Genomic DNA, 25,122 nt, shown 5'->3' on the forward strand with positions numbered 1-25,122 from the left:
CTTCCAGCCGGAGCGCCGCCATCACCGATCAGTCATGAACCACCAATCTAATGAACCGAACAACTCCACAAGCAGCTCACACACGATCACACGACGAACCAGAACGTTTGGATGGTAAACTCGACGCGTACACGGTTTGCACTACTGGAGGGATCCTACCGAATGACTGTAGAGCACAGCACAACTTTTATATCTTGGGTGTAACACTGCATGCATATCAGCTAATCAGTACTCAGCATAAGCATACGACATACCGACCAAGCATATCATATCATAGACTTGACGCACAAAAGGGGCAAGAGACACAGTAAATTATTAGCTCATCACGTTTGTTCCACTGAGATAATGTAGTTTCGCGGCATCAAGAGTAGTTCAGAATAACAAATCTTTGATTCACGATTCATGTCAGGGTGAAACTGACCACCGACATAGTATTCGTTGGAAAATGTGGACTAATGTGTTTGCTCATGCTAGTGGTAATGCAGGCATTCAGACCTGGTAGCCCGTGAGAGTAAATCCTCTACCGACGATCTCACCAACGCAAAACCAAGCATACAACTCGATGCCAAACAACGCCGCAATGCCAGCATCCTCAACCCTCAGATTGCTTCTGTTTTTCCACAAGAGCTTCGTGCCATCAAGCTCTTTCCAGAATGACTCGTAACGACCAGGAAGGCTGCAAGAAACACATCTCCACAGGTAAATATACTAAACTTCTGACGAGAGCACATTATATGCAAAGCATCTTTATCCAATCGTATGTTATGAAAAATTGTCTAGGATGCAAAACCTAGCTATGTAGCCAGGCTTCTGAAATCACTAGCCCTAGCTATGTAGCCAGGCTTCCCCAGAGTTCATCTAGGTGGATTTCGTCGACTCGTCTTATGTCCATCAGCACTTCGAATTTAACTTTACCAAGTTAAAGTTTTTTAAAAAAAATCAAAGCCATCGCACACCCCCCAGACATTAGACCGAAACATATGGTTCATATCAAACTCCACAACATAGGGTTACCTACTAGCTAGCAGACAACAATAAAGAATTTCAAGGGAGTTATACATGAAATTCCCTATTGACACAAGTTCAATGGAAAGGCAATTTGTACAGCAATAATTTTCCTATATAGACAAGGCATCATGCACATTTCACTTAATAAACAAGTATACACAAACCTCTATATAAATTAAGAAGATATAATTCAACACTGTAAGCAATAGACACAATTGATGAATATCAATGTGGTCAAAGAGACATGATTCATCTAAATAACGATATCGCAAGCCTTAAGAGTATCTCTCTATGTTTAGTGTTACAGCCATCTGCAAATTGCAACCTCACAGAAACTAGAATTCACAATGGTTAAAAGCCTGAATCCAAAATATTTTGGGTCCTACTAAATCAGCCCATCCGAAGGATTAGGTGGCTGTGAAATTCCCTATTGTCTATCTGTGCCATGGAACCAATTGATTGCAGCTACTACAATATGATGCAATCATATAGTTTCATCAAATGATCACCGTGCTTGCAAATCTCTTCTGGTTTCATGTGTACTTCCTCCCATACCTCAAGTCATATAAGGAGCAGTTTGAGCTCTTTTCAATGAACGAACATGGCATATAAGGACTTAAGGGGCAGTTAGGACTCTTTTCAATGAACGAACATTGGATGTCGAGGGTACTCAGGCCAATCCATATTTGCTCCCTCGAACCCCGCAAGAGGACCTCTACGCTAGCCACCGCATAATCCCGTAGTAACAATTTCGAATCCCGATCTGATCACTAAACCTCCCATCCGATCTACAAGGTGACGAATTGATACACTGAGACTGACATATCCTCCACAGAACCCTCCAAAGGCGTATCCCCCTACAGTTCCATAGTGTTCGAGATACTCAGTTAATTTCAGCAATACACACGGATTCGGCAGCACAGGTATTGGCGACATAACGACACAAGCATCACGAAACAATATAGCATTCCTAATCGACGCCAAGGACTCCCGCGCATAGAACCGGACGGTAAAACGACGCACGCCAGTTAGGGGCGCGGGGAGCGAGCACGGACCTGGCGAGGCGGGTGTAGAAGAGCTGCTTGGAGAGCTCCTGGCACTTCTCGACGGTGGGCGGGTCGACGACGTGGTGCTTGTTCTTCTCCATGAGCGTCTTGTGGTAAGCGCACCCGTGCTTGGCCACGAACCTCGTCGCCTCGCAGGCCTTTGTCTGCAGCTGCGCCAGCTTCGACCCCAGCGCCGCCATGGGACCTGTCGCTGCTGCTGTTTCAAGGTCACAAGGTCAGAAACGGCGCAATGCGGGTGAGAAGAAAATCAGAAGGGGGGTGGTGGGGGGGGGGGAGAAGAAATCAAGATTCGAGGATGTTTCCATGGTTTGTTTCTTTGGGTTTACCTTGTGATTGTGGTGGGGGGTTTGGACTTTGGAGGAAGGGGACGGAGAGATCCGAGGAGAGGGGGGCTGGTTTGCGACTTGCGAGAGGCGGCGGGGGAGGAGTGTGGTGATGATGTATAGGCTTGGAGGGGAGGTTAGGGCTGCTTAATTTGTCCAAGTGGACTCCATTACGCAGACGATTTTGATCCCTGCAATAGTACTATTTCCACACAAATTTGCACTGCATAAAGACGGCATAAGTTGAAACTACTTAGCCCTCCGGTCATAAATACGTCTTTTTAGAAAAGCTTCAATCAAAACTTTGATTAACAATTTTAATTAACAATAGCTCTTAAAATATTTAATTTAAAAATATTGAAATGTAGATTTATCTTGAAAAATATTTTTATAATATTACAAATTTAATAATTTTTATAAATATATTTTAATAAAAAATAATGTCAAAATTATGCATTAGAAACCTTGTATTATCTAAAACAATATCTATTTATGACCAAAGAGAGAATCATCGATCCATTTGTCATTGACATGTGGCCCAGGACCACCACTTGATATTCACTTCTATTTTTCAGTTCATACATCTTTGCAGTGCTACCGAAGAAATTTTCCCCAGATAGGTGTTGCGGTGTCTAGTTTGGACGAATAATATGTTGAGGATGGAATCATTAGACACTATCTTAGCACTCATTTGCAGTTATATTAACTAGAGACCTGCATCAGATAGCATGAAAAAAGCGACATAAATAAAGACCCGTAGCGCTCAGTTGCAACAAAGGAGAAACTCATACACAAACAAGACAACAAGGTGCATTGCTGTATTACAATGGAAAGCGAAAACCAGCTCACAACTGGTCTGTCCCAGTGCACGAGTCCCATGTTCATCAAACAACCTGGGCATACATCCTCCCAGGCACAACATCTTTGCAAATCGAGCACAATGCTGTTCTTATTTCAGATAACAAGTAGGTCGAATGCAAAGAAATAAAACACAAGCAAGAACAGGAACAGGCATTGCTTCACTTGGTCCACCAGTGAAGGAAATCCTTGCGCCTGTTGATCTTCTTTTGGAGCTGAAGAACACCGTACAGTAGAGCCTCAGCAGTTGGTGGGCATCCAGGGACGTAAATGTCCACGGGAACAATACGGTCACATCCACGTACAACAGAGTAGGAGTAGTGGTAGTATCCACCACCGTTAGCACAGCTGCCCATCGAAATAACCCATCGAGGCTCAGGCATTTGGTCATAAACCCTGCAAGTAATAATGAAGTTTGTGTCTGTCAGGAGCATTAGAAAACAAACTTGGTCCCCGAATTGCAACAGGTATAATCAGAATTGTTCATGAAGGCCTCTCAAACGCACACACATCTCAAAAGAAAAGAGACAATACAGGCATATTAGAAGCAACTAAAGCTTAGAGAAAATCACTATAATGTATAATCGAGGCTTGGTATTGAAGGACACACCAAACAACTCCCCCCCCCCCCTCCCCTGTTCCTATATATTGGATCTATTTATGTTCCAGTATAAAGGATAAGTAAATCCACGCAGATGCAAAACAGTCAGCCAGTCAGTGCATGCTTGTTTTTCTACCATGGTACGCAAACACAGCACATGTCTTCTCCAACATTTTTCACTGTTAATTTTATAGCAATATGTTATTAAATTTGATTGAATGAATGGCACTGTACAAGTACTTTGGTTGACGAGCCTAAATACTACTGCATGGTCAGTGATCGATTTTTTTAAAAAAAAATAATGACTTATGCTGGAATTCATAGAGCATTTTGCTGTTTCAACATCTACGATCACTCATTTGTACTCATGAACATTCGAAAGATCAGTACAGGCTCAGAATTTAATTCTCCAAACCTTCATAATGCAGAAAACAATACGTAAGATAGAGAAATAAACTAAGTTTTCTGTTGGACTTCAGCAATTTGCCGTCAATGGCTAAAGAGAAGGAAACCAACTTTATCACCAAGGCACAAGTCACACAGCTCAAATAGCAGGCCTCATATGCAAATTTCAATCAAGAAAACTACCAATGTTCATTTTCATGATATGGAAACCAAGGTCACATACTATGATAACTCCAGAAGACAATATGGAAACAAGAAAAATGAGGGGTTTGTCTTAAGTGCACAAGTAGTAAAATCTCTATACAAACAAACTCAAAAGTTTATTATATAGTATCAGTACAGAGGAAATTGAATAATAATGTTGAAAGCTTGTAGATATAATCATCTTTCTAGAGGACTCGTAAATATAACCAAGTCCTCGTGGGTGGTTTTCAAATCAAATTACCACATCATATTCAGTAACAGTTTGGACAGCAGTATCAACATGATGTTCATGGCACATCGAAAACACTCCCTGCTAATGATGCTACCACAACCTGGTTCATACAAACGGCATGGCTAACCAATATTCATCAAATTCTTCTTCTATGGAATCCTACTCCTTCGGTGTAGAGATGGAAATCTATTTCTGCATATCCTTTGTGGGATCTAACAATCCCCAAATCGAAATCTTAGATCGGTCTGAGCAACCGAAATGAGGAATGCGTTACTTACTTGCGGAGGGCGGGCGCCATCTTGTTGGTGAGCGTGCCGGCGACGATCATGCAGTCGGACTGGCGCGGTGAGGGGCGGAAGATGACGCCGAATCGGTCGAAGTCGTAGCGGGACGCGCCGGCGTGCATCATCTCCACGGCGCAGCAGGCCAGCCCGAAGGTCATGGGCCAGATCGATCCGCGCCGCGCCCAGTTCATCAGGTCGTCCACCTTGGAGACCACGAACTCGGCTGCCTTCGACATCGGCGCCGGCGGAGGCGCGCCCCTGTACGGCGCCGGGAACGACGGTGAGGCGCCCGCGGCCGCCGCGGCGGAGTACGCCCGCGGGGTGGAGAGGAGGGCCAGACGCGCCGTGCGCGGGAGCAGCGCCATGGCGTCGGTCGTCACCCGCTCGCTAGGGTTTCCTCGCCTCGTGGAGGAGGAGGTGGAAGCGTAGGCGGATTTGGGGGATGGCTTCTCGAAGCTCACGTCACGGCGCGCGGAGGTGGCTGGCTCGTGGCCGTGGGGAAGGCCGGGCGCGTGTTGGGTGAGCGCCGCCCAGGTCACAAATTCTGTGGTGCCGGCTGTACATCGGCCCAGCCCAAGTGTCTAATTATATTCTCTTCATTTTATTTTCTTCCTAATTTCTTTTCTTATTCTTATTTTTTTTATTCTCTCTCATCTTCAATAGTTTCACTTCGAAAAAATTTATAAAGTGAAAGAAGAGATAATCCCGTCTTAAAAGAAATAGCCTTGAAAATCTTTTCATAACGAAAACCGTGAAGAAAAACCGTTAGAATACTGAATGGAACGAAAATTCCTTCGTGAAGATTTTCTAGCCCTGACGAGAAATGATCGAAGATAGTCTTAGGCTTAAAATTAGAAAATGGAGCGACGAGAACAGTACGTGATAGGAGATGTTGTACTCTTTCGGGTTGTAAAAATGAGGCAAGGGGCAAAGACTTGTACCTGCGTGTAAGGAAGGGGTTGTTTTGTCAAAACCAAAACATGAGAAAGAGATAATTAGAGGATTAGATCACTAGGATCTGGCTCCAAGTGCTGCTGGGCTTAATTTGTGTGTCCAATGGCACACATCAAAGCTAAGCAAAATTGTCACGTCGAAGTCGGAGCACGCAATTATTTGCGTAGTCCTGGCGGCAAACAAGCTCATGTATTTGTATCCTGCTTGAGCAAAGTAGAACACTATAGCATGACCTCATGTTTTGCTTCTTTTTCTTGTATCCTTTCTGTTTTTGATTTTTTTCTCTTTTTTATATGATCAATTGTTTTAATCAAGTATTCTCTTTTTTATATGATCAATTATTTTAATCAAGTATTCTCTTTTTTATATGATCAATTATTTTGATCAACTCTTTTAAAGAGATTGGATAATCAATCTTTGTATTGATTCTCTTTATGTTCTTCTCCATTTGTAATATGAGCTTTACTATTTTGGGATCAATCTCTTTATCATTTGATGTGCTTTGATCATCTTCTTCTTCACTCTCTTCATCTTGATCTTTATCACCTTCATTTGAGCTTGACTCTTTGTCTTGTCTTCTCATCTTCGCCTTCATATGTGAACATGATGCTTGCTTGCTTGCGATAACAAGTTTCTTGGTGTAGGATGAGGAAGAAGCTTCAACTCTCATGTTTATGGTTATCTCATGAGCGGTGATCTTACCTAAAACTTGGCTTGAGTTATCTTACCCATATCGTGGTTGTTGTAGATTACGAAGATAATTAGCTTGTACTTTGTAAGAAGAGCTTGGAGTGTTCTTCTCACCACTTGAGCATTTTCAATATTTGTCAAACCTAGTCTATTGATCTCATTGATAAGAATATTCATACGTGAGTAAATGTCATTAGTATTTTAATGGACAAGTTATTTGATGCTATTAAGTTTAGTCACAAGAACATGATATTTCTCATTGCGCGCATTCTTTATGCCTTCATGTATTTCAATGAGACTAGTTCAAATATCATTTGTATTCGTGAGAGAATATACTCTATTGAATACATCAACACATAAAGATGATAAAAGGATACTCTTCGCTAAAGCATCAAATTGTTTCTCCGCTTTGGTGATGCGTTCTTTCATCTCCTCTTCGGTGACCCTCCAAATATCTAGACCTTTTGCTTCCAAGTAACATGTCATAAGAATTTTCTACCGGGGAAAATTAGTGCCATCAAAGTGTGCAGCACTACTAATATCCATCCCTAACCTCGAACGTCACAACTCTAGACGGTTAAGTCCAATTGAAGAGCACAAGGCTCTAATACCAATTGAAGGGGATCGATAATATTCTAAGAGTGGGTGAATTAGGACACTTAAAATTATTGGCTCCAAAACTTTCACAAGATAAGCCTATCTCAATTTCTATCAAAATATGTTCTAGGCTTATCTAGTGTGTCTACTCTACCGTTTAAGAGAATTGAAAGGTAAATTACAAGTAAGTAAATACGGAAACGTAAATGAGATAGAGAGACAAACTCGACACGAGAAATTTTTATCCCGTAGTATAGGTGGTACACAAGCTACCACTAGTCCACTTTGGAGCTCCACAAAGGATATACTCCTGGTCACTAAGTCTCTTCCGATCACGACTCTTGAGATATCAAGTCACCAAGATAAAGCCTCAAGAACGATGAGCCACCAAGCCACTAAGCCGAAGTCTCACCACTAACCTCTCTTCCGGTCACTTGTAAGCTATCTTCACTTTGAAGCTTTAGTCACAAAGACAAGGGTCTTCGTGTCCCTACACATCCTCTTGCCACCGCTCCGCACCAAGTCGGAGGGTCAACAAGTTACCGGCGAGTCACAAAAACTCCAAGGCGCCGGCGTACCTCTCGGTACACTTTTGGATCACTCTTTGATCCACACTCTAGGTTGCAACACCTAGCAACTCTTCTCTCTAGGTCTATAAGCACTAATCACTCACTAATAGTGTGCTTAGTCACTTTGGATGAACATTTTATGCTCTTAGATGTCTTAGATATCTTCTTAGGTGTACAAGGGTTTCTTTGGACTCCAGCTACTCCAAATGAATGAGTGGAGGGGTATTTATAGTCTCAACCCTGCGGACTAGCAATTATCCCAACGGCTCATATATTATGTGAACACCGGATGATCCGGCATTAATAGAGGTACAAGCACCGGACCATTCGGTGTGTACATTCTCGGAAACTAGCCGCTGGAACTCCACTCAGAGTTCTTCTGAACACCGGATTGTTCGGTGTAATCTTCAATCAATCATCGGACTATCCGATGAGTACACTTGAACCTGACCGCGCTAAACTTCTTCTTTGCACAAAATACTCCAGTGTGCACTGTCTTCATCATCGGACCTTCCGGTATGTAGAACTTATTCTTTTCTGGATTTTCCGCACACTCTGTTAAATGCTCCAGTGAAGCCTCCGGTGTGCACTGTCTTCATCACCGTACCTTCCGGTGTGTAGAACTTCTTCTTTTCTGGTTTTTTCACATACTCTGTTAAATGCTCCGATGAAGCCTCCGATGTGCACCGTCTTAATTACCGAACCTTCCGGTGAGTGCAATCCACTCAGACCCCTCTGACAGAATTGGTCCGACGTGTATATTCTTTATCACCGAATCATCCGGTGAGGCAAACTGCCTCTAGACATAATGATCCGGTGAGTGCAATTCTTCCAGGGCCGGACCTTCCAGTGAGAGCAATTTCTCTGAGACTTTTTTCAATTCAATCAAATTTTGTCACGACTACAGTGGCTTCTTGATGTATTGCATCCATAAGACCTACTAACATATATTCTTGACAAATATGTTAGTCCCAATAACTATATTATCATTAATCATCAAAATTACAATCATAGCTTAATAAGACTATTTTTGCTACAATTGTGTTAGGCGACCACCACTTGGGCCTATGGTGTCAGACGACCGTCACTTGTGCCATAATGTCAGGTGGCCACCACTGCACCAATATTAAATGCTGATCAGCTCACTGCACGTAGGGGCGGCCTACGGATCCCTTCTAATTGATTTTTTCAAGGGAAAAATGAAAAAAAAACCCAAAAGTCATTTGAATTTTGACTTTCACTCCCAAAAGTTTTTTTTTTGCAAAAAACCCCCCAAAAGTTTGATTTTATTGGAAAAACCCCTAAAAATTCAAAAAATTAAAAAAAATCACAAAATATTCTAAAAAAAACTAGAGACAATTCTAAGACCTTCTGTGAATTTTTTTTTTCAAAAATAATATCCTTTGCACCATATTTCATCGAGAGGAAGTTTGGAAAAAAAAGAAAAATATGCAGCTCATTTATTAACTCATATTATTTTAACTTTGTCATGTCTACCATTATTTTTTTACACAAATAATTATTTAAGTAAACTAATAAAAGTGGTTTCACTAATTTTGGGGGTGTTATGGATTAGTTATGAATTAATCTATCTGCAACACATTTACTCAATCCTGCACGTTACAATAACTATTTCAAGATTTCATGTATTTTTAGAAGATAGAGGATCATGTAAGAAAACTAAAAAATTTGGTTTCATGATTTTTGGATTAGTAAATAATTAACTGTGCATTTAACTCGAATTAATAAATGAGCTGCACGTTTTTTTTCAAACTTCCTCTGCATGAAATATGATGCAAAATATATTATTTTTGAAAAAAAAATCACAAAAGGTCTTAGAATTATCTCAGTTTTTTTAGAATTTTTTGTGGTTTTTTAAAATTTCTTTGAATTTTTAGGATGTTTTTCAACAAAATCAAACTTTTGAGGTTTTTTTAACAAAATAATTTTTAGGGAAAAATCAAAATTCAAATGACTTTTGAAGGATTTTTATATTTTTCCTTTTTTTCAAAGGCTTAGAAGGCTCCAGATATTCAAAAGCACGACCTCTAGACCATCTCGAAGCCCCGGACACTGGAGGGGGCCGGAGCCCGACGGTCTTCAGGCTCAGACTTCCTAGGCCAAAGAACGTCAGGGTCCTTAACGACAATTCTCCCAACAGTGTGCGGCTGCAAACACATGGGAGTACGTGAATCCGACGAGCCGGGACTCCGTGGCTCCACTTCAATTGCTTTCCCGGCTTCCCGTGGATCGAGGATATGCCAAGAGCATATCCCAGGAATATGTAACTAAAATTTGGTGAAACACTGAAACACGGATGTGTGGCGAACCTGCCGGCAAACATCTCTTTCGGTTCCACGGGTATAGGATACGCGACGGATACATGCCTTTCTGTTTTCTGAAATAATTAAGTAGATCAGTGTAGCCTCAGAAAAGATTTGTGCAATTTTAGACGAAACGAATTTAAGTTCCAAATTGTATGGCAAAAGTGTGTCATGCCTCGCTTGCTTGCAACTGAGATTACGTCGAACTCTAGTGCTGATGGTGGCTGCAATCTGTATTTACTTTCATTTCGCTTCTCCTCCTAACGGTGGCACTCTGTGGTACTCAAAAAGGAAATTGAACGCAACGTACTGCAATTTTGCTTGTCGTCATTGATTTCATTCATTAATTTGATATTTAATCGCCAGTTTAGAGGCTCAGGGATACATCACATCACCGCATACAAATTAGTCAATACGTTTACACTCTACTAACCGTGCCGCACGATTGTTCGAGCTCTCCAAGAACCCAAACCGGCAATCTCATCGATCCTTAATCTTGTCAACTATACCGTCCTACCAATTACTCGCTGTGAAGTGTGAACACAATCGATAGATTGATGCGAATCAGTTCTTGACGCCGAGCGGCATGGGTCTGCCGTCCTGCACGGCGACGGGCAAGGACTCGAGCTTGCAGTCGAGCGGCAGCAGCGCGGCCTCCTCCACGAGCGTCCTCCTGACGAGCCGCAGCAGCGTCTCCTCCATCTCCCTGCCGTCGCTCCACGGGTGCACCTCCGCCTGCAGCAGCGCTGGGTTCTGGCGGATGAGGTCCCACACGGGGTACCCCCTGCGCGGCATCATGAAGTCCTCCCTCCCGAGCCGCAGCGACGGGCAGTAGTCGCCGCGCCCGTCGCCCAGGTAGATGACCCGCTTCCTCCCGGCCGACGCCTCGCGGAGGATGCGGTCCAGCACCTGGCCCTTGCACATGTTGGGCGGGCAGGTGCCGACGCCGCACCCGTGCGGGGCGGAGCGGAAGTCGTGGTGGGGCGCGATGCGGAGGCGGCCGTCGGCGTCGACGTGGCTCGGGTTGGTGTTGATCTCGGAGAAGTAGCCCCGGAGGCCGTGGTGCTCCAGGATGGTCTCGATGAAGAACAGGTTGGCGTCGCTCAGGACCCGCAGGTCGCACCCGAGCGCGTAGGCGGCCTTGATGGCGGACACGACGTGCGGGTCCAGCGGCGCGGTCTTGAGCACCTCGGCGACGTCGGCCAGGGTCTTGCCCTGCGCGTGCAGCTCCCCCATCATCGTGTCCTGCAGAATCGATCAAAATCATGCCACCATTGAGATGCGGCCACATACATAATGTCATCGTTGCGGCAAGCACGAGCACGATACCAACAACCGAACAATGGCAGCCGGGAATGTAGGCCAGGGGATCGACCGTATGCGTACCATGAGGGTGTTCCAGGGCATGGTGGGGAGGAGGCGGTCGAACAGCTCGGTGGCGCCGAGGTTGTCGACGACCCAGTTGTCGCTGTCGACGTCGATGATCGTCTTGTCGAAGTCGAACACCACCACGATCCCGGCCATCTTTCTCGACGAGAAGGGTTTACTTAGCTGGCCTGGCTGGCTACGCTTTGTGAGTTTGGGAACTCGTGATCGATCGATGGCCGGAGGGCCGCGGCATGAGTGGCCTTATATACGGGGCCGGGGGGCGGGAAGATGCCGAGGGAATATTACGAGAGATGCCTAGGAATAGCGACGCTGTCTCGGTGTTTCGGTTTCGAGGTTGGGATCAAGGGTTGGCGCGGTGGAATCGATCGATTCGGCGGAGGCGCCTCTCGGGAAACCACACGGCTACACGAGGCGCCTGCCTGCTCTGGTTTGGTTCGCGCCGCGTCGCGCGGTGGGTGTGGAGCCGTGGTGTACTAGGCTGCGACCGCGGAAAGGAGGCGCTCGGCGGCGGCTGGCTTCTGGAGGTGCGCCGCGGTCGGTCGTGTGGCGCGTGGAGAAGGATCCCGAGAGGCTCTGCATATTGGCGATGGAATATCCACTCTCTGTGTCTTCTGGAGCCGCGGTGGGGTCGCTTTCGCCGTATCTGCATGTGTGATCGTCTGGTTCCACCGAATTTAAAGATTGTAGTACGAGCCCGTCGATTTTTGCCTGTAACTGAATTGATTTAGAGGAAGTTCTTACTGTATTTACCAAAACTGGTCTCCGTTGCGTCGATCAAGTGAAATTTGAAAACGCCTTATATATATATATTGTGTTTTTCTCCAGAGCTCCAGGGGATGCTGTCGTGCTTGTGGCACAAGATCCGGTCCCAAGCAAAGGTCATGTACCAGGCATGTGCTGCGATTTTGTCACGTTTCCTGCTGTGTCTCTTAGCGGATATTCGCTGGATGCGGAGAATCTCCCCGCGAGGTCGCTTAGGTGGTCCTACCTGACTCTTTTGAGGCTGTTTTTTTTATTGCGATTATAGATTCTATCCTAAAAGCAAAAACAATAGTTTATAATATAAAAGTGTATTCTCACTACTACAAATCAAATTATACTATAAAATTTTATAATCTATTTTCTAATGTAAAAAAACTTACACGAATTATACACATTAAACTAGATTCTCAAAATTTAAAGCTAAAACAAACGGGACCATATACCGTAGAACACGGTAGCCTTTGTTCTTTCCCTTTTCTCCCTCATCTTATCTTCAAATTAAGTTTTGTTTCTTGGTCAATTTCCACGTACCAGCTTTTCTTTCAGTCTAATTCAACCAGCTAGAAATCTCCTACTCCATACCCGTTTGTTTTCCAATACCAAGAAACGAGTTATGTTTCCTTTTGGCCAGCTTTAGTACTGCAGTTTGAACCATGTATCCATTTGGCCATATACTGGTTTCCTGGATGTGTCTGTATCTAAAGTTTGAAACATGGAATCATGTGCAGAAACCAGAAAGCAGCCTAGCTGGTCGGCTTAGGAAACCTCCTAGTTGTTTCATTATTCTACCTTATCACGGGACACGGTAAGGGAAGAACAAATTCTCATCCTAAGTTCCTACCAAAATATATTTCATTCACCCGTCTTTTTAGCTAATGGCATGCACAACTAGCAATCATGTGTTCCACATAAGTATTTTACACACGTAAAATCAATAATATTGTGATGAGGAAAAAAATTATAGGAAAAAATAATTGAAAACAAAAATTAAGATGAGGATGCACCCTATAGATGGAAGAAATAATAGTGTATTAATATTTTTTTAATACTAATAGCATCTATTAATTGTAGTTTTTTAAATCGATTGGTGTTACAACTCTTAGTGCTTAAATCGATAGGATCTTAATTAGTCTAATAACATGAACACCTAGAGATCATTACTGACCCGATTGAAAAATGCCCCGATGGGCCGCGAAGACCTCGTGTCTGCTTGATGCAGGCATGTGTTGTTGGTGTGGGATCATTGCCGAGTTTCTCCTTCTTGCAGCGCCATGGACAAGGAGATCGCCGACACAAACAACCGGTGATCAGCTTGGCCTTCAAGTCACTCCAAGCACCCCTTGATTAGTAGGGTTTAGTTAGGGCTAGCTAACCTGAACGTACTAATTCAAAAACCAATTATCTTTCTATAGCGTCAAGACCCTTTCTTATAGGCTCGTGCAATCTGGGATTAAGCTGTTGAGTCGGTTATTGGCTGACCGATCATAACCACTCTCTTGGTCAACCGTGGCCCCATTCTTATGGGCTGCAGTTAGCTGAGATCATAACTAATATTCTCTCAATTGATCGAAAGACTAACAACGTAAGTCTACTGTGAGGAACCGTCCAAATAGTATTCTAATTAATCATCAGGAGGATCATTATTCATAATCACAACCTCGACGATTAACCAGAATACCATTCCGGTAGTCCCGGCACGTGTTTTGTGCCCAGGATCGGAACACATGCCTTCCAACTCAAATATCACAACACAGTTTAATAGAGAGCAAATAATTAAACTGGATTACCATTGTTAAACAAGCAACTGCTTCCACAATTTACAACAAAATAGGAACAACAACAACTACTACGCAGCGGAAGAAAAACCTATACAACAAAAGAGTATGGAGCCGTATGCCCTTAGGCTCCATACCAAAAGCGCCGGAGTTCGGAGTAGAAGGTGCTACTCCTGCCCGCCACCCTGATCGGCAGGCACAAAGTAGCCGAACACTGCCCCATCTTCGCCGACCTGCGAACCTGAAAGCAACTTAAGGGCAGCACCCTTAGTACGAAGGTACTAGCAAGTCTTACACAGTATGAGTATATATATTCTCGACTCCAAGGATCATGCATTTAAAGCTGTAGCAAGGATTAAGACATGTTTAAGTTCATTAAGCGGTAAGCAACCTAGACTCTAGGTGTAAGCAACTGACTTAACCAACCACCGACTCAAACCCTGCCAACCAACTGATCAAAACAGATATATAACAACAAGTGTATAAAAGCAAACCATTCCCACCAAACCACCAACCACATACCGACCAAACCACCCCAATCCAACCATGCCACAACCCACATCGAAACTCTACGACCAAAATATGGTCGCTCGGTGGAGATAAGCGATAGCGATGCTCATGACCGAGAGCGCGGCAGCTCGAACTGATTATACACCCTGCAGGGGGATACTCCTGGACCCACACGACACAGGGACCATACGGCTTGTGCCACCCGCTAAGATGCGCACAAGGGGGTACCCGTGACAACCTTTCCCAACCAGGCCCAACCATGTGGATCAACCATAGCTCGGCACGGCGGTATTAGAACTACTCCCCGAGCAAACTAATACCGCTAAAAGCCCGGACTCAAACCGGACTCACACCGTCTATGACGAGGCCCACATGACCACGTCTGCGAAGGTAATCGGCTCGCCTACCATTATATCAGCATGTGGTGAGTAAGGTATGTGCTAAAGCCGACTACACCGATGATCGGTGCTTAACCGGTGCAAGCGGTCTACGGTGTCCGGGTTCCCTCCCCGAACTGCCTGAGGACTCCTCGTGAGCAGATGACACCCCTAACACCGCCCACACCTCGTCTCAACTCACCACTCACCAAACCAACTCATCATCAACACAACCATAAGTGTGAACAAGTAATAAGTCCTAGGCTCGCGACAACGGTGGACGCCGTCGTCGACTTCTACCGGAAAGCCTAAGTACCACTAAGCATAGCGAACTAAAATTAGACCTCGATGACACCACTAGGCTCCTAGGAACAACACATGACACGTGACCGAAATGGGATAATGCATCGGCATAGGTTCTACCCAACTCAGTACCCGACACATGCAATGTATACATAAGCGTAGATAACATATTAAAATTTCAAGTAGACACGGTGCAATATGAACGATGCTTGCCTTGCTGCCCTGAATCAGAAAGGTGGGACGCCTCACGATCGCCCACGGCCTCCGGGATCGACGGATCGGCGTTCACTACAGAGAGCAACGCGTGCAATGTAATGAGCATGTATGAAATGCGATCATGTAAGAAAAATATGCTCCACAATACATGACAACATTATTCCAAGATCGTACTGACCAAACCAGAATTTTCCAAGTGGTCTCAAAAAGTTTGGAGTTCCTACGAATTAACTACGAATTTTACAAGCTATCAGCTATCAGGAAAGCCTGATAAACCGTGCTCGGGGTGCCCGGGATGAACAGTACTCACGGGGGGTACCCGGGGTGAACAGTACCGGGGGTGCTCGGGTGAACAGTACCCGGGGGTCCTCGGGATCGACCGTGCTCGGGTGCTCGGGGTGAACAGTACAGGGGGTGCTCGGGGTGCTCGGGTGAACAGTACCAGGGGGTCGTCGGGTGAATAGTACCCGGGGGTCGTCGGGAGTGCTCGGGGTGACTGATCTCGTGCTCGGGTGAACAGTACCGGGGGTCGTCGGGTGAACAGTACCAGGGGTGCTCGGGAGTGCTCGCGGTGACTGAGCTCGTGGTCGGGTGAACAGTACCCGGGGTGCTCGCGGTGACTGAGCTCGTGCTCGGATGAACAGTCGTCGGGTGAACAGTCGGGGGTGCTCGGGAGTGCTCGCGGTGACTGAGCTCGTGCTCGGGTGAACAGTACCCGGGGATCGTCGGGTGAACAGTACCCGGGGTGCTCGGGAGTGCTCGCGGTGACTGAGCTCGTGCTCGGGTGAACAGTACCCGGGGGTCGTCGGGTGAACAGTACCCGGGGTGCTCGGGAGTGCTCGCGGTGACTGCGCCCGTGCTCGGGTGAACAGTACCCGGGGGTCGTCGGTGAACAGTATCAGGGGGTGCTCGGTGAACAGTATCCGGGGTGCTCGGGTGAACAGTACTCGCGCTACAGTAAAATCAGCCTCGCGCAGCTCCAGAACAGCAGCCATTACGAAGGGAAAAACTGAGCTAAACTAACCTGGGAGTCTCTCTAAATCAAAAGTAAAAATGCCTAGAAGGGTGTACAGGGTCTAGACTTTGTTCAACCGCCTAGCAACATGATTCCTAACTCAAATCCACATAAATCCTCATTTGTTCCCAGACTGTAGAACTTTAAGAACTTTGCAACCCTAGTTCCAGATCCAAGATCTATCCAACCAAAAATGAGCATACTTGCCATGGGAGTCTAGCAGACTCACCTAAGGTCCTTTGCTGAGGTTGGTGACCGCCAGTTGAAGGAGGAAACGACGGAAAATGGCTTGGAGAAGAGAGGAAAAACTGCTGCTTCCTTGCTTCTCCCAAAGAACACCAAACAAGTTCAGAACCAGCTCGAATTCCTTCGGGGAAACTGAAAATGAATTGGATGGACGAGTAGTCCTTGAGCTGGTGGTCTCGTGAGTACCACATACGTACCTTGATCTTGCTCCCAGAGGTAGGGATCCAAAGGGGAAAAAGGGAGCCTAAGAGAGAGAGTGAGAGAGACAGCCAACTCCAACTTGCTTCCTCAAAAAGCCTTATGTGGTGGAGTGGGTGAGAGAGAGCTGTTGCCCACTTATAGAGAGATATTTTCCACCCAAGTGGGCCCCATTTACCTAGAGGAAAGTTCAGACTTGCTTCCAGCTCCTTTATTTCTCTTAGTTTTTCCTTCTCCCACCTCATTGACTCAAAGTGAAGTGCTCCAGTGACCCAAACTGGAACATGAAGCTGAAATTGCATGTTTTAGGATTAAAACACACAATTATGGATTTCGGGACGTGACAAACCTCCCCCCCCTAAAAAGAATCTCGTCCCGAGATTCAGTACGAGTCGTGGAGAGAACGATGAGCACACTCATGTGAGAGATTCCAAATATGCCATATTACGACATCTTTCACAAGTCCTCAAAGAACTCAGGATACTCGGAGCGGAGCTTATCTTCCCGCTCCCATGTCGCTTCGGCTTCTGTATGGTGGCTCCATTGGACTTTCAGGAATTTGGTAGAGTGGCGTCGTGTCTTGCGCTCGGCTTCATCCAAGATACAAATTGGTCGCTCACAATATGTCAAATCCGGTTGCAACTCTTGGGGTGCAATATCAACGACTTCCGTCGGAACTCGGAGACACTTCTTCAATTGTGACACATGGAACACATTGTGTACGGCGGAGAGAGATGGAGGCAAGTCCAACTGGTACGCGACCTCTCCACGCCGAGCAAGAATCTGAAATGGACCAACATACCGAGGCGCCAATTTGCCTCGGACTTGGAATCGACGAACGCCTTTGAGAGGTGAAACCTTCAGGTACACGTGATCCCCCACCTCAAAGGTGAGCTCTCGGCGACGTCGATCCGCATAGCTCTTCTGCCTAGACTGGGCCGTGAGAATACTCCTGCGGATATTCTGGACATGGTCTTCTGCCTCCTTGACCAAATCCGGACCCAGAAAAGCCCGCTCACCGGATTCAGACCAATTCAGCGGCGTACGGCACCTCCGACCATAAAGGGCCTCGAATGGCGCCATCCCAATACTAGCCTGGAAACTGTTGTTATACGAAAATTCCGCGAACGGCAGGCATATGTCCCACTTCTTCCCATAAGTGAGCACACAAGCACGGAGCATATCTTCGAGAATCTGATTTACCCTCTCCGTCTGACCATCCGTCTGCGGGTGATACGCCGTGCTGTGGAACAATTCGGTTTCCATAGCCTCCTGGAAACTTCTCCAGAAATGAGAAGTAAACTGTGTACCCCGATCAGAAACGATCTTCTTCGGCACTCCATGGAGACAAACAATTCTAGTGAGGTACAACTCCGCATACTGCTTAGCAGAATAAGTGGTCCTGACAGGAAGGAAATGCGCGGATTTTGTCAACCGGTCCACGATGACCCAAATAGAGTCATACCCACTCGAAGTCTTCGGTAAGCCAGTAATGAAATCCATCCCAACTTCTTCCCACTTCCAAGATGGAATGGGCAAAGGCTGGAGTGTGCCGGCAGGCTTGATGTGTTCAGCCTTCACCCTTCGGCAGACGTCGCACTCAGACACATACCTAGCAATCTCCCGCTTCATGCGAGTCCACCAGAAACGGGGTTTCAAATCCTGATACATCTTCGTACTGCCAGGGTGAATGGCCAGCAACGAATCATGAGCCTCGTCAAGGATCTTCTTCCTCAGCGCCTCGACCCTCGGAACCACTAGACGGTTCCCAAACCAGATAACGCCTTGATCATCCTCAGTAAAGCACAAGGCCTGCCCGATCTTCCTCTTCTCTCGAATTCGGGCCATACCCTTATCATCCCTCTGTGCAGCCTTAATCTCATCAATGAGCGTGGACTTGATTTCGAGATTGGCAATAAAACCATCCGGCACCATATCAAGCCCAAGACGCCGGAAATCATCACATAACGTGGAATCCATCGGCGAGGCTATAAGACAGTGACAATGAGCCCTTCGACTCAAAGCATCGGCGACCACATTCGCCTTGCCAGGATGGTAGTGAACCTCCAGCTCATAGTCTTTGATCAACTCAAGCCACCTGCGCTGCCTCATGTTCAAATCTGACTGCGTGAAGATGTACTTCAGGCTCTTGTGATCTGTGTAGATACGGCACAAGTTGCCCATCAAGTAGTGGCGCCACATCTTCAGAGCGTGCACGACAGCTGCAAGTTCAAGATCATGTGTCGGATAGTTCTCCTCGTGACGCTTCAGCTGTCGGGATGCATATGCAACGACTCGGTCCTCCTGCATCAAAACACAGCCGAGACCGATGCCGGACGCGTCGCAATACACATCAAATCCTCTGGTCACATCAGGTTGAGCAAGCACTGGAGCGGTCGTGAGCAGCTTCTTCAATGTCTGGAAGGCAGACTCACAGGCATCTGACCACTCAAACACGCTGCCTTGCTTCAACAACTGAGTCATCGGCTTCGCAACCTTGGAGAAGTTCTCAATGAACCGACGGTAATAGCCTGCAAGTCCAAGAAAACTCCGGATCTCACTGACATTCTGGGGCTGAACCCAGTCGAGCACATCCTGCACCTTGCTCGGGTCAACTGCCACTCCGTTCTCTGATAGAACATGTCCCAGAAAAGCCACCTCCCTGAGCCAGAACTCACACTTGCTGAACTTGGCATACAACTGATGCTCTCGGAGCCTGCCCAGAACAATACGGAGGTGCCCAATGTGCTCTTGTACAGTCTTGGAGTATATCAGAATGTCGTCGATGAAAACAATGACAAACTTGTCCAACTCCTCCATGAATACCGAGTTCATGAGGTACATAAAGAAAGCCGGCGCATTAGTCAAGCCAAACGACATAACGATGAACTCATACAAGCCGTATCGAGTAGAGAACGCTGTCTTTGGAATATCCTCTGGTCGGACCTTGATCTGGTGATAGCCCAGCCTCAAGTCAATCTTTGAGAAGACTCGGGCTCCAGTCAACTGATCAAACAAGATGTCGATCCTAGGAAGCGGATACACATTCTTCACAGTGACTGCATTCAGTGGACGGTAATCAACACACATCCGGAGAGTGTCGTCCTTCTTCTTCACGAATAGAGCCGAGCATCCCCAAGGTGAGGAACTAGGACGAATGAAACCCTTCGCCGGCAGCTCCTGGATCTGCTTCTTCAGCTCAACTAGCTCAACTGGCGACATCTTATACATCTTCTTCGAAACCGGGGCCGCACCGGGCACGAGATCAATAGAGAACTCCACTGCCCTACCAGGCGGCATTCCAGGCAACTCATCCGGAAAGACATCCGGAAATTCCCACACCACAGGAATGGTCTCCATAACCCTGGTGGGGACAGCCTTTACGGCAAACAGGCAGGACTTGACATCCTCTAGTTTTAAGTGGACCCGAGTACCTGACAGACCATTGAGGGTGACGGTCCGCCGAGCACAGTCCAACACAGCCTTGTTCTTGGAGAGCCAATTCATTCCCAGAATAACATCAATTCCCTTCGAGTTCATCACTAACAGATTGACAAGGAAGGGAACTCCGTTGACAATTACCGCCGCTTTATTCACACACTGGTTGATTAAAACTTTGGCCCCTGGGGCGTCTATAAGGTACGGCGTGTGGGTAGCACTGACTCTCAACCCACTTTCCCAAACATAACCCGAAGATATAAAGGAGTGAGAGGCTCCTGAATCAAACAAAACCACTGCAGAAAAGATGTCAGAGTTGAAACTCATATCCAACGTACCCATTAGGACGGTGTCACCCTCCTGAACCTCGTCGGCGGTAGTGTGGCGAGCTCGACCACGCTTGGGAACGTGAGTCGCCTGCGAAGACTGCGGTGCTGACTGAGCCGGCGGTGGTCGCGGGGCACTCACCGCGGCTCCCGGCCTCGGATACGGGCACTCCCTCGAGAAATGGCCGACGCGACCGCAGTTGAAACACGGACCGCCTGAGCCACCGGTCACGCTCACTTGGGAGCCGGCTGGTCGTGCAGCCTGCCCCTGTGGAGCGGAGAACGCAGGACGTGGTACAAACCACATCGGTCGTGGGTAGCCAGCCGACGGCACTTGAGACTGTGGAGGCTGACTCTCAGTGCGGGCGCGTTGCGAGCTCCCGCCCACAGAAGACGAGGAACCCCTCTTCCGCCTCTTCTCCTCTTGGTGGCTCTTATACTTGAGCTCCACTGTGATCGACGTGCTCACCAACTCGTTGAAGTCGGCGAACTTATGCGCGGACAACCGGTCCTGCATCTTTGAGTTCAGGCCATTCACAAAGCGGCGCTGCTTGCGCGCATCCGTGCTGACCTCCTCGGTAGCATATTGTGCAAGGTGGTTGAACATCTGCACGTACTCCATCACCGCCCGACCTCCTTGCTTGAGGTCCTCAAACTCCCGCCTCTTAGCCTCCATGAGGCCACTCGGTATGTGAAACGAGCGGAAGGCCTCGCGAAACTCCGCCCATGACACGCGGTGATCGGCGGGGTGCATGGCCAGAAAGCCGGACCACCACGCACCCGCTGGGCCCTGAAGCTGATGGGCGGCGAAGAGCGCCTTCTCGTGATCCTCACAACGAAGAAGGGCGAGCTTCTGCTCAATCGTCCGGAGCCAATGATCAGCATCGAGAGGATCCTCAGCTCGCGAGAAGACCGGCGGCTGAGTCCGCAAAAAGTCCGAGAAGTCGTCTCGGCGCACGGCCCCACCTCCTCCATGAGGAGCCGCGTTGCGCACGAGAGCCTCCAGGAGCGCTTGGTTCGTCTGGAGGAGAGCGTGATTCGCTTGGCGGTTCTGCTCAATTTGCATGAGCACTTCCGCCATGGTCGGCGGTGGAGGAGGGTTGTTCTGACCGGAACCCTCCGGAACCTCTCCACTACGCCGAGTGACAACCATTCTTGAAATGTAAAATAAAAGGGGGGAAACGTCAAATTCCGACTCAGCACAATGCGTTCGCCGGATATATTGTTAGAATCCCGTAATACATGTACAAACATGAATGCATGCATGAATGCCATGAAATGATGCATGCTCGAACCTAGCTACCGCTTCTTTCTCAAAATAAGAACCGCACCTGCAAGCATCAAAATCACAGGCAGTTTATAACATCCAGAACGTACCCTTCGCGCTAGAAAGAGTAAGAGCGCGAACGGCCCTTGTACCACATGCCGTACAAGCGACAATCCATACGTCGACAACGACGTATTCACTTCCCGTAGACCCTACGGGACATCTCGTGTAAACGCCACACGAGTAGACGACCATGTCTCCCATCGCATGGTGGATGTTCATACGCTATTGCTAGCGTATTCACTTCCCGTACGGATCACCGTACGGAACATGCCGGGCCTCTGCCTCGCATCCGGCTGAGCCCTCGGTGATTAACCGCCACCGAGCGTCGTACCTTACCTTCCGACGATGCAAAGCCGAAGATGCAATGCTCAACATGAATCAATGCAGGGTCGAAAGCAAAACAACGTGGTATAAGACATATAAACGTCCCTCATAATACGCATTTTAACTTAGGGGTATAAACGATAGCAGTTTAATACATATTAAACATGAAGAGGCATAAACATAAATTATGGGTTGTTTAGGTGAAGTTGTCGACTTACTAAACAACGCACTAATTATGTTTAGGCTACTAAATTAAACCAGGCTCTGATACCAAGCTGTGAGGAACCGTCCAAATAGTATTCTAATTAATCATCAGGAGGATCATTATTCATAATCACAACCTCGACGATTAACCAGAATACCATTCCGGTAGTCCCGGCACGTGTTTTGTGCCCAGGATCGGAACACATGCCTTCCAACTCAAATATCACAACACAGTTTAATAGAGAGCAAATAATTAAACTGGATTACCATTGTTAAACAAGCAACTGCTTCCACAATTTACAACAAAATAGGAACAACAACAACTACTACGCAGCGGAAGAAAAACCTATACAACAAAAGAGTATGGAGCCGTATGCCCTTAGGCTCCATACCAAAAGCGCCGGAGTTCGGAGTAGAAGGTGCTACTCCTGCCCGCCACCCTGATCGGCAGGCACAAAGTAGCCGAACACTGCCCCATCTTCGCCGACCTGCGAACCTGAAAGCAACTTAAGGGCAGCACCCTTAGTACGAAGGTACTAGCAAGTCTTACACAGTATGAGTATATATATTCTCGACTCCAAGGATCATGCATTTAAAGCTGTAGCAAGGATTAAGACATGTTTAAGTTCATTAAGCGGTAAGCAACCTAGACTCTAGGTGTAAGCAACTGACTTAACCAACCACCGACTCAAACCCTGCCAACCAACTGATCAAAACAGATATATAACAACAAGTGTATTTGCAAACCATTCCCACCAAACCACCAACCACATACCGACCAAACCACCCCAATCCAACCATGCCACAACCCACATCGAAACTCTACGACCAAAATATGGTCGCTCGGTGGAGATAAGCGATAGCGATGCTCATGACCGAGAGCGCGGCAGCTCGAACTGATTATACACCCTGCAGGGGGATACTCCTGGACCCACACGACACAGGGACCATACGGCTTGTGCCACCCGCTAAGATGCGCACAAGGGGGTACCCGTGACAACCTTTCCCAACCAGGCCCAACCATGTGGATCAACCATAGCTCGGCACGGCGGTATTAGAACTACTCCCCGAGCAAACTAATACCGCTAAAAGCCCGGACTCAAACCGGACTCACACCGTCTATGACGAGGCCCACATGACCACGTCTGCGAAGGTAATCGGCTCGCCTACCATTATATCAGCATGTGGTGAGTAAGGTATGTGCTAAAGCCGACTACACCGATGATCGGTGCTTAACCGGTGCAAGCGGTCTACGGTGTCCGGGTTCCCTCCCCGAACTGCCTGAGGACTCCTCGTGAGCAGATGACACCCCTAACACCGCCCACACCTCGTCTCAACTCACCACTCACCAAACCAACTCATCATCAACACAACCATAAGTGTGAACAAGTAATAAGTCCTAGGCTCGCGACAACGGTGGACGCCGTCGTCGACTTCTACCGGAAAGCCTAAGTACCACTAAGCATAGCGAACTAAAATTAGACCTCGATGACACCACTAGGCTCCTAGGAACAACACATGACACGTGACCGAAATGGGATAATGCATCGGCATAGGTTCTACCCAACTCAGTACCCGACACATGCAATGTATACATAAGCGTAGATAACATATTAAAATTTCAAGTAGACACGGTGCAATATGAACGATGCTTGCCTTGCTGCCCTGAATCAGAAAGGTGGGACGCCTCACGATCGCCCACGGCCTCCGGGATCGACGGATCGGCGTTCACTACAGAGAGCAACGCGTGCAATGTAATGAGCATGTATGAAATGCGATCATGTAAGAAAAATATGCTCCACAATACATGACAACATTATTCCAAGATCGTACTGACCAAACCAGAATTTTCCAAGTGGTCTCAAAAAGTTTGGAGTTCCTACGAATTAACTACGAATTTTACAAGCTATCAGCTATCAGGAAAGCCTGATAAACCGTGCTCGGGGTGCCCGGGATGAACAGTACTCACGGGGGGTACCCGGGGTGAACAGTACCGGGGGTGCTCGGGTGAACAGTACCCGGGGGTCCTCGGGATCGACCGTGCTCGGGTGCTCGGGGTGAACAGTACAGGGGGTGCTCGGGGTGCTCGGGTGAACAGTACCAGGGGGTCGTCGGGTGAATAGTACCCGGGGGTCGTCGGGAGTGCTCGGGGTGACTGATCTCGTGCTCGGGTGAACAGTACCGGGGGTCGTCGGGTGAACAGTACCAGGGGTGCTCGGGAGTGCTCGCGGTGACTGAGCTCGTGGTCGGGTGAACAGTACCCGGGGTGCTCGCGGTGACTGAGCTCGTGCTCGGATGAACAGTCGTCGGGTGAACAGTACCCGGGGTGCTCGGGAGTGCTCGCGGTGACTGAGCTCGTGCTCGGGTGAACAGTACCCGGGGATCGTCGGGCGAACAGTACCCGGGGTGCTCGGGAGTGCTCGCGGTGACTGAGCTCGTGCTCGGGTGAACAGTACCCGGGGGTCGTCGGGTGAACAGTACCCGGGGTGCTCGGGAGTGCTCGCGGTGACTGCGCCCGTGCTCGGGTGAACAGTACCCGGGGGTCGTCGGTGAACAGTATCAGGGGGTGCTCGGTGAACAGTATCCGGGGTGC

The 25,122-nt window shown here is 47.5% G+C and overlaps 3 protein-coding genes across 4 annotated transcripts; all 3 read right to left on the minus strand.

Moving 5' to 3' along the window:
- Positions 1 to 292: 292 nt before the first annotated feature.
- Positions 293 to 2,538, minus strand: LOC133919516 (uncharacterized). Of its 2 annotated transcripts, none has more exons than XM_062363942.1 (3): positions 2,402 to 2,538; positions 2,064 to 2,268; positions 293 to 676 (listed from the first exon to the last, which is right to left on the minus strand). In XM_062363942.1, exons 2-3 carry the CDS (start codon positions 2,252 to 2,254, stop codon positions 490 to 492), a joined length of 378 nt encoding a protein of 125 aa, XP_062219926.1. In that variant the 5' UTR covers positions 2,255 to 2,268; positions 2,402 to 2,538; the 3' UTR covers positions 293 to 489. The 2 variants fall into 2 exon arrangements, with proteins under 2 accessions (XP_062219926.1, XP_062219918.1); XM_062363934.1 differs by having other exon boundaries at positions 2,064 to 2,271.
- Positions 2,539 to 3,186: 648 nt separating this feature from the next.
- LOC133919530 (uncharacterized) lies at positions 3,187 to 5,513 on the minus strand. Its single transcript, XM_062363951.1, has 2 exons — positions 4,977 to 5,513; positions 3,187 to 3,652 (listed from the first exon to the last, which is right to left on the minus strand). The coding sequence occupies exons 1-2, from the start codon at positions 5,345 to 5,347 to the stop codon at positions 3,418 to 3,420; spliced, it is 606 nt and encodes a 201-aa protein (XP_062219935.1). The 5' UTR covers positions 5,348 to 5,513; the 3' UTR covers positions 3,187 to 3,417.
- A 4,918-nt stretch (positions 5,514 to 10,431) lies between these two features.
- Positions 10,432 to 11,728, minus strand: LOC133919541 (inorganic pyrophosphatase 1-like). Its single transcript, XM_062363962.1, has 2 exons — positions 11,503 to 11,728; positions 10,432 to 11,361 (listed from the first exon to the last, which is right to left on the minus strand). Exons 1-2 carry the CDS (start codon positions 11,638 to 11,640, stop codon positions 10,681 to 10,683), a joined length of 819 nt encoding a protein of 272 aa, XP_062219946.1. The 5' UTR covers positions 11,641 to 11,728; the 3' UTR covers positions 10,432 to 10,680.
- Between the last annotated feature and the right edge of the window lie 13,394 nt (positions 11,729 to 25,122).

Source organism: Phragmites australis, chromosome 1 (genome assembly GCF_958298935.1).
Source record: "Phragmites australis chromosome 1, lpPhrAust1.1, whole genome shotgun sequence".
Taxonomy (NCBI): Eukaryota; Viridiplantae; Streptophyta; class Magnoliopsida; order Poales; family Poaceae; genus Phragmites; species Phragmites australis.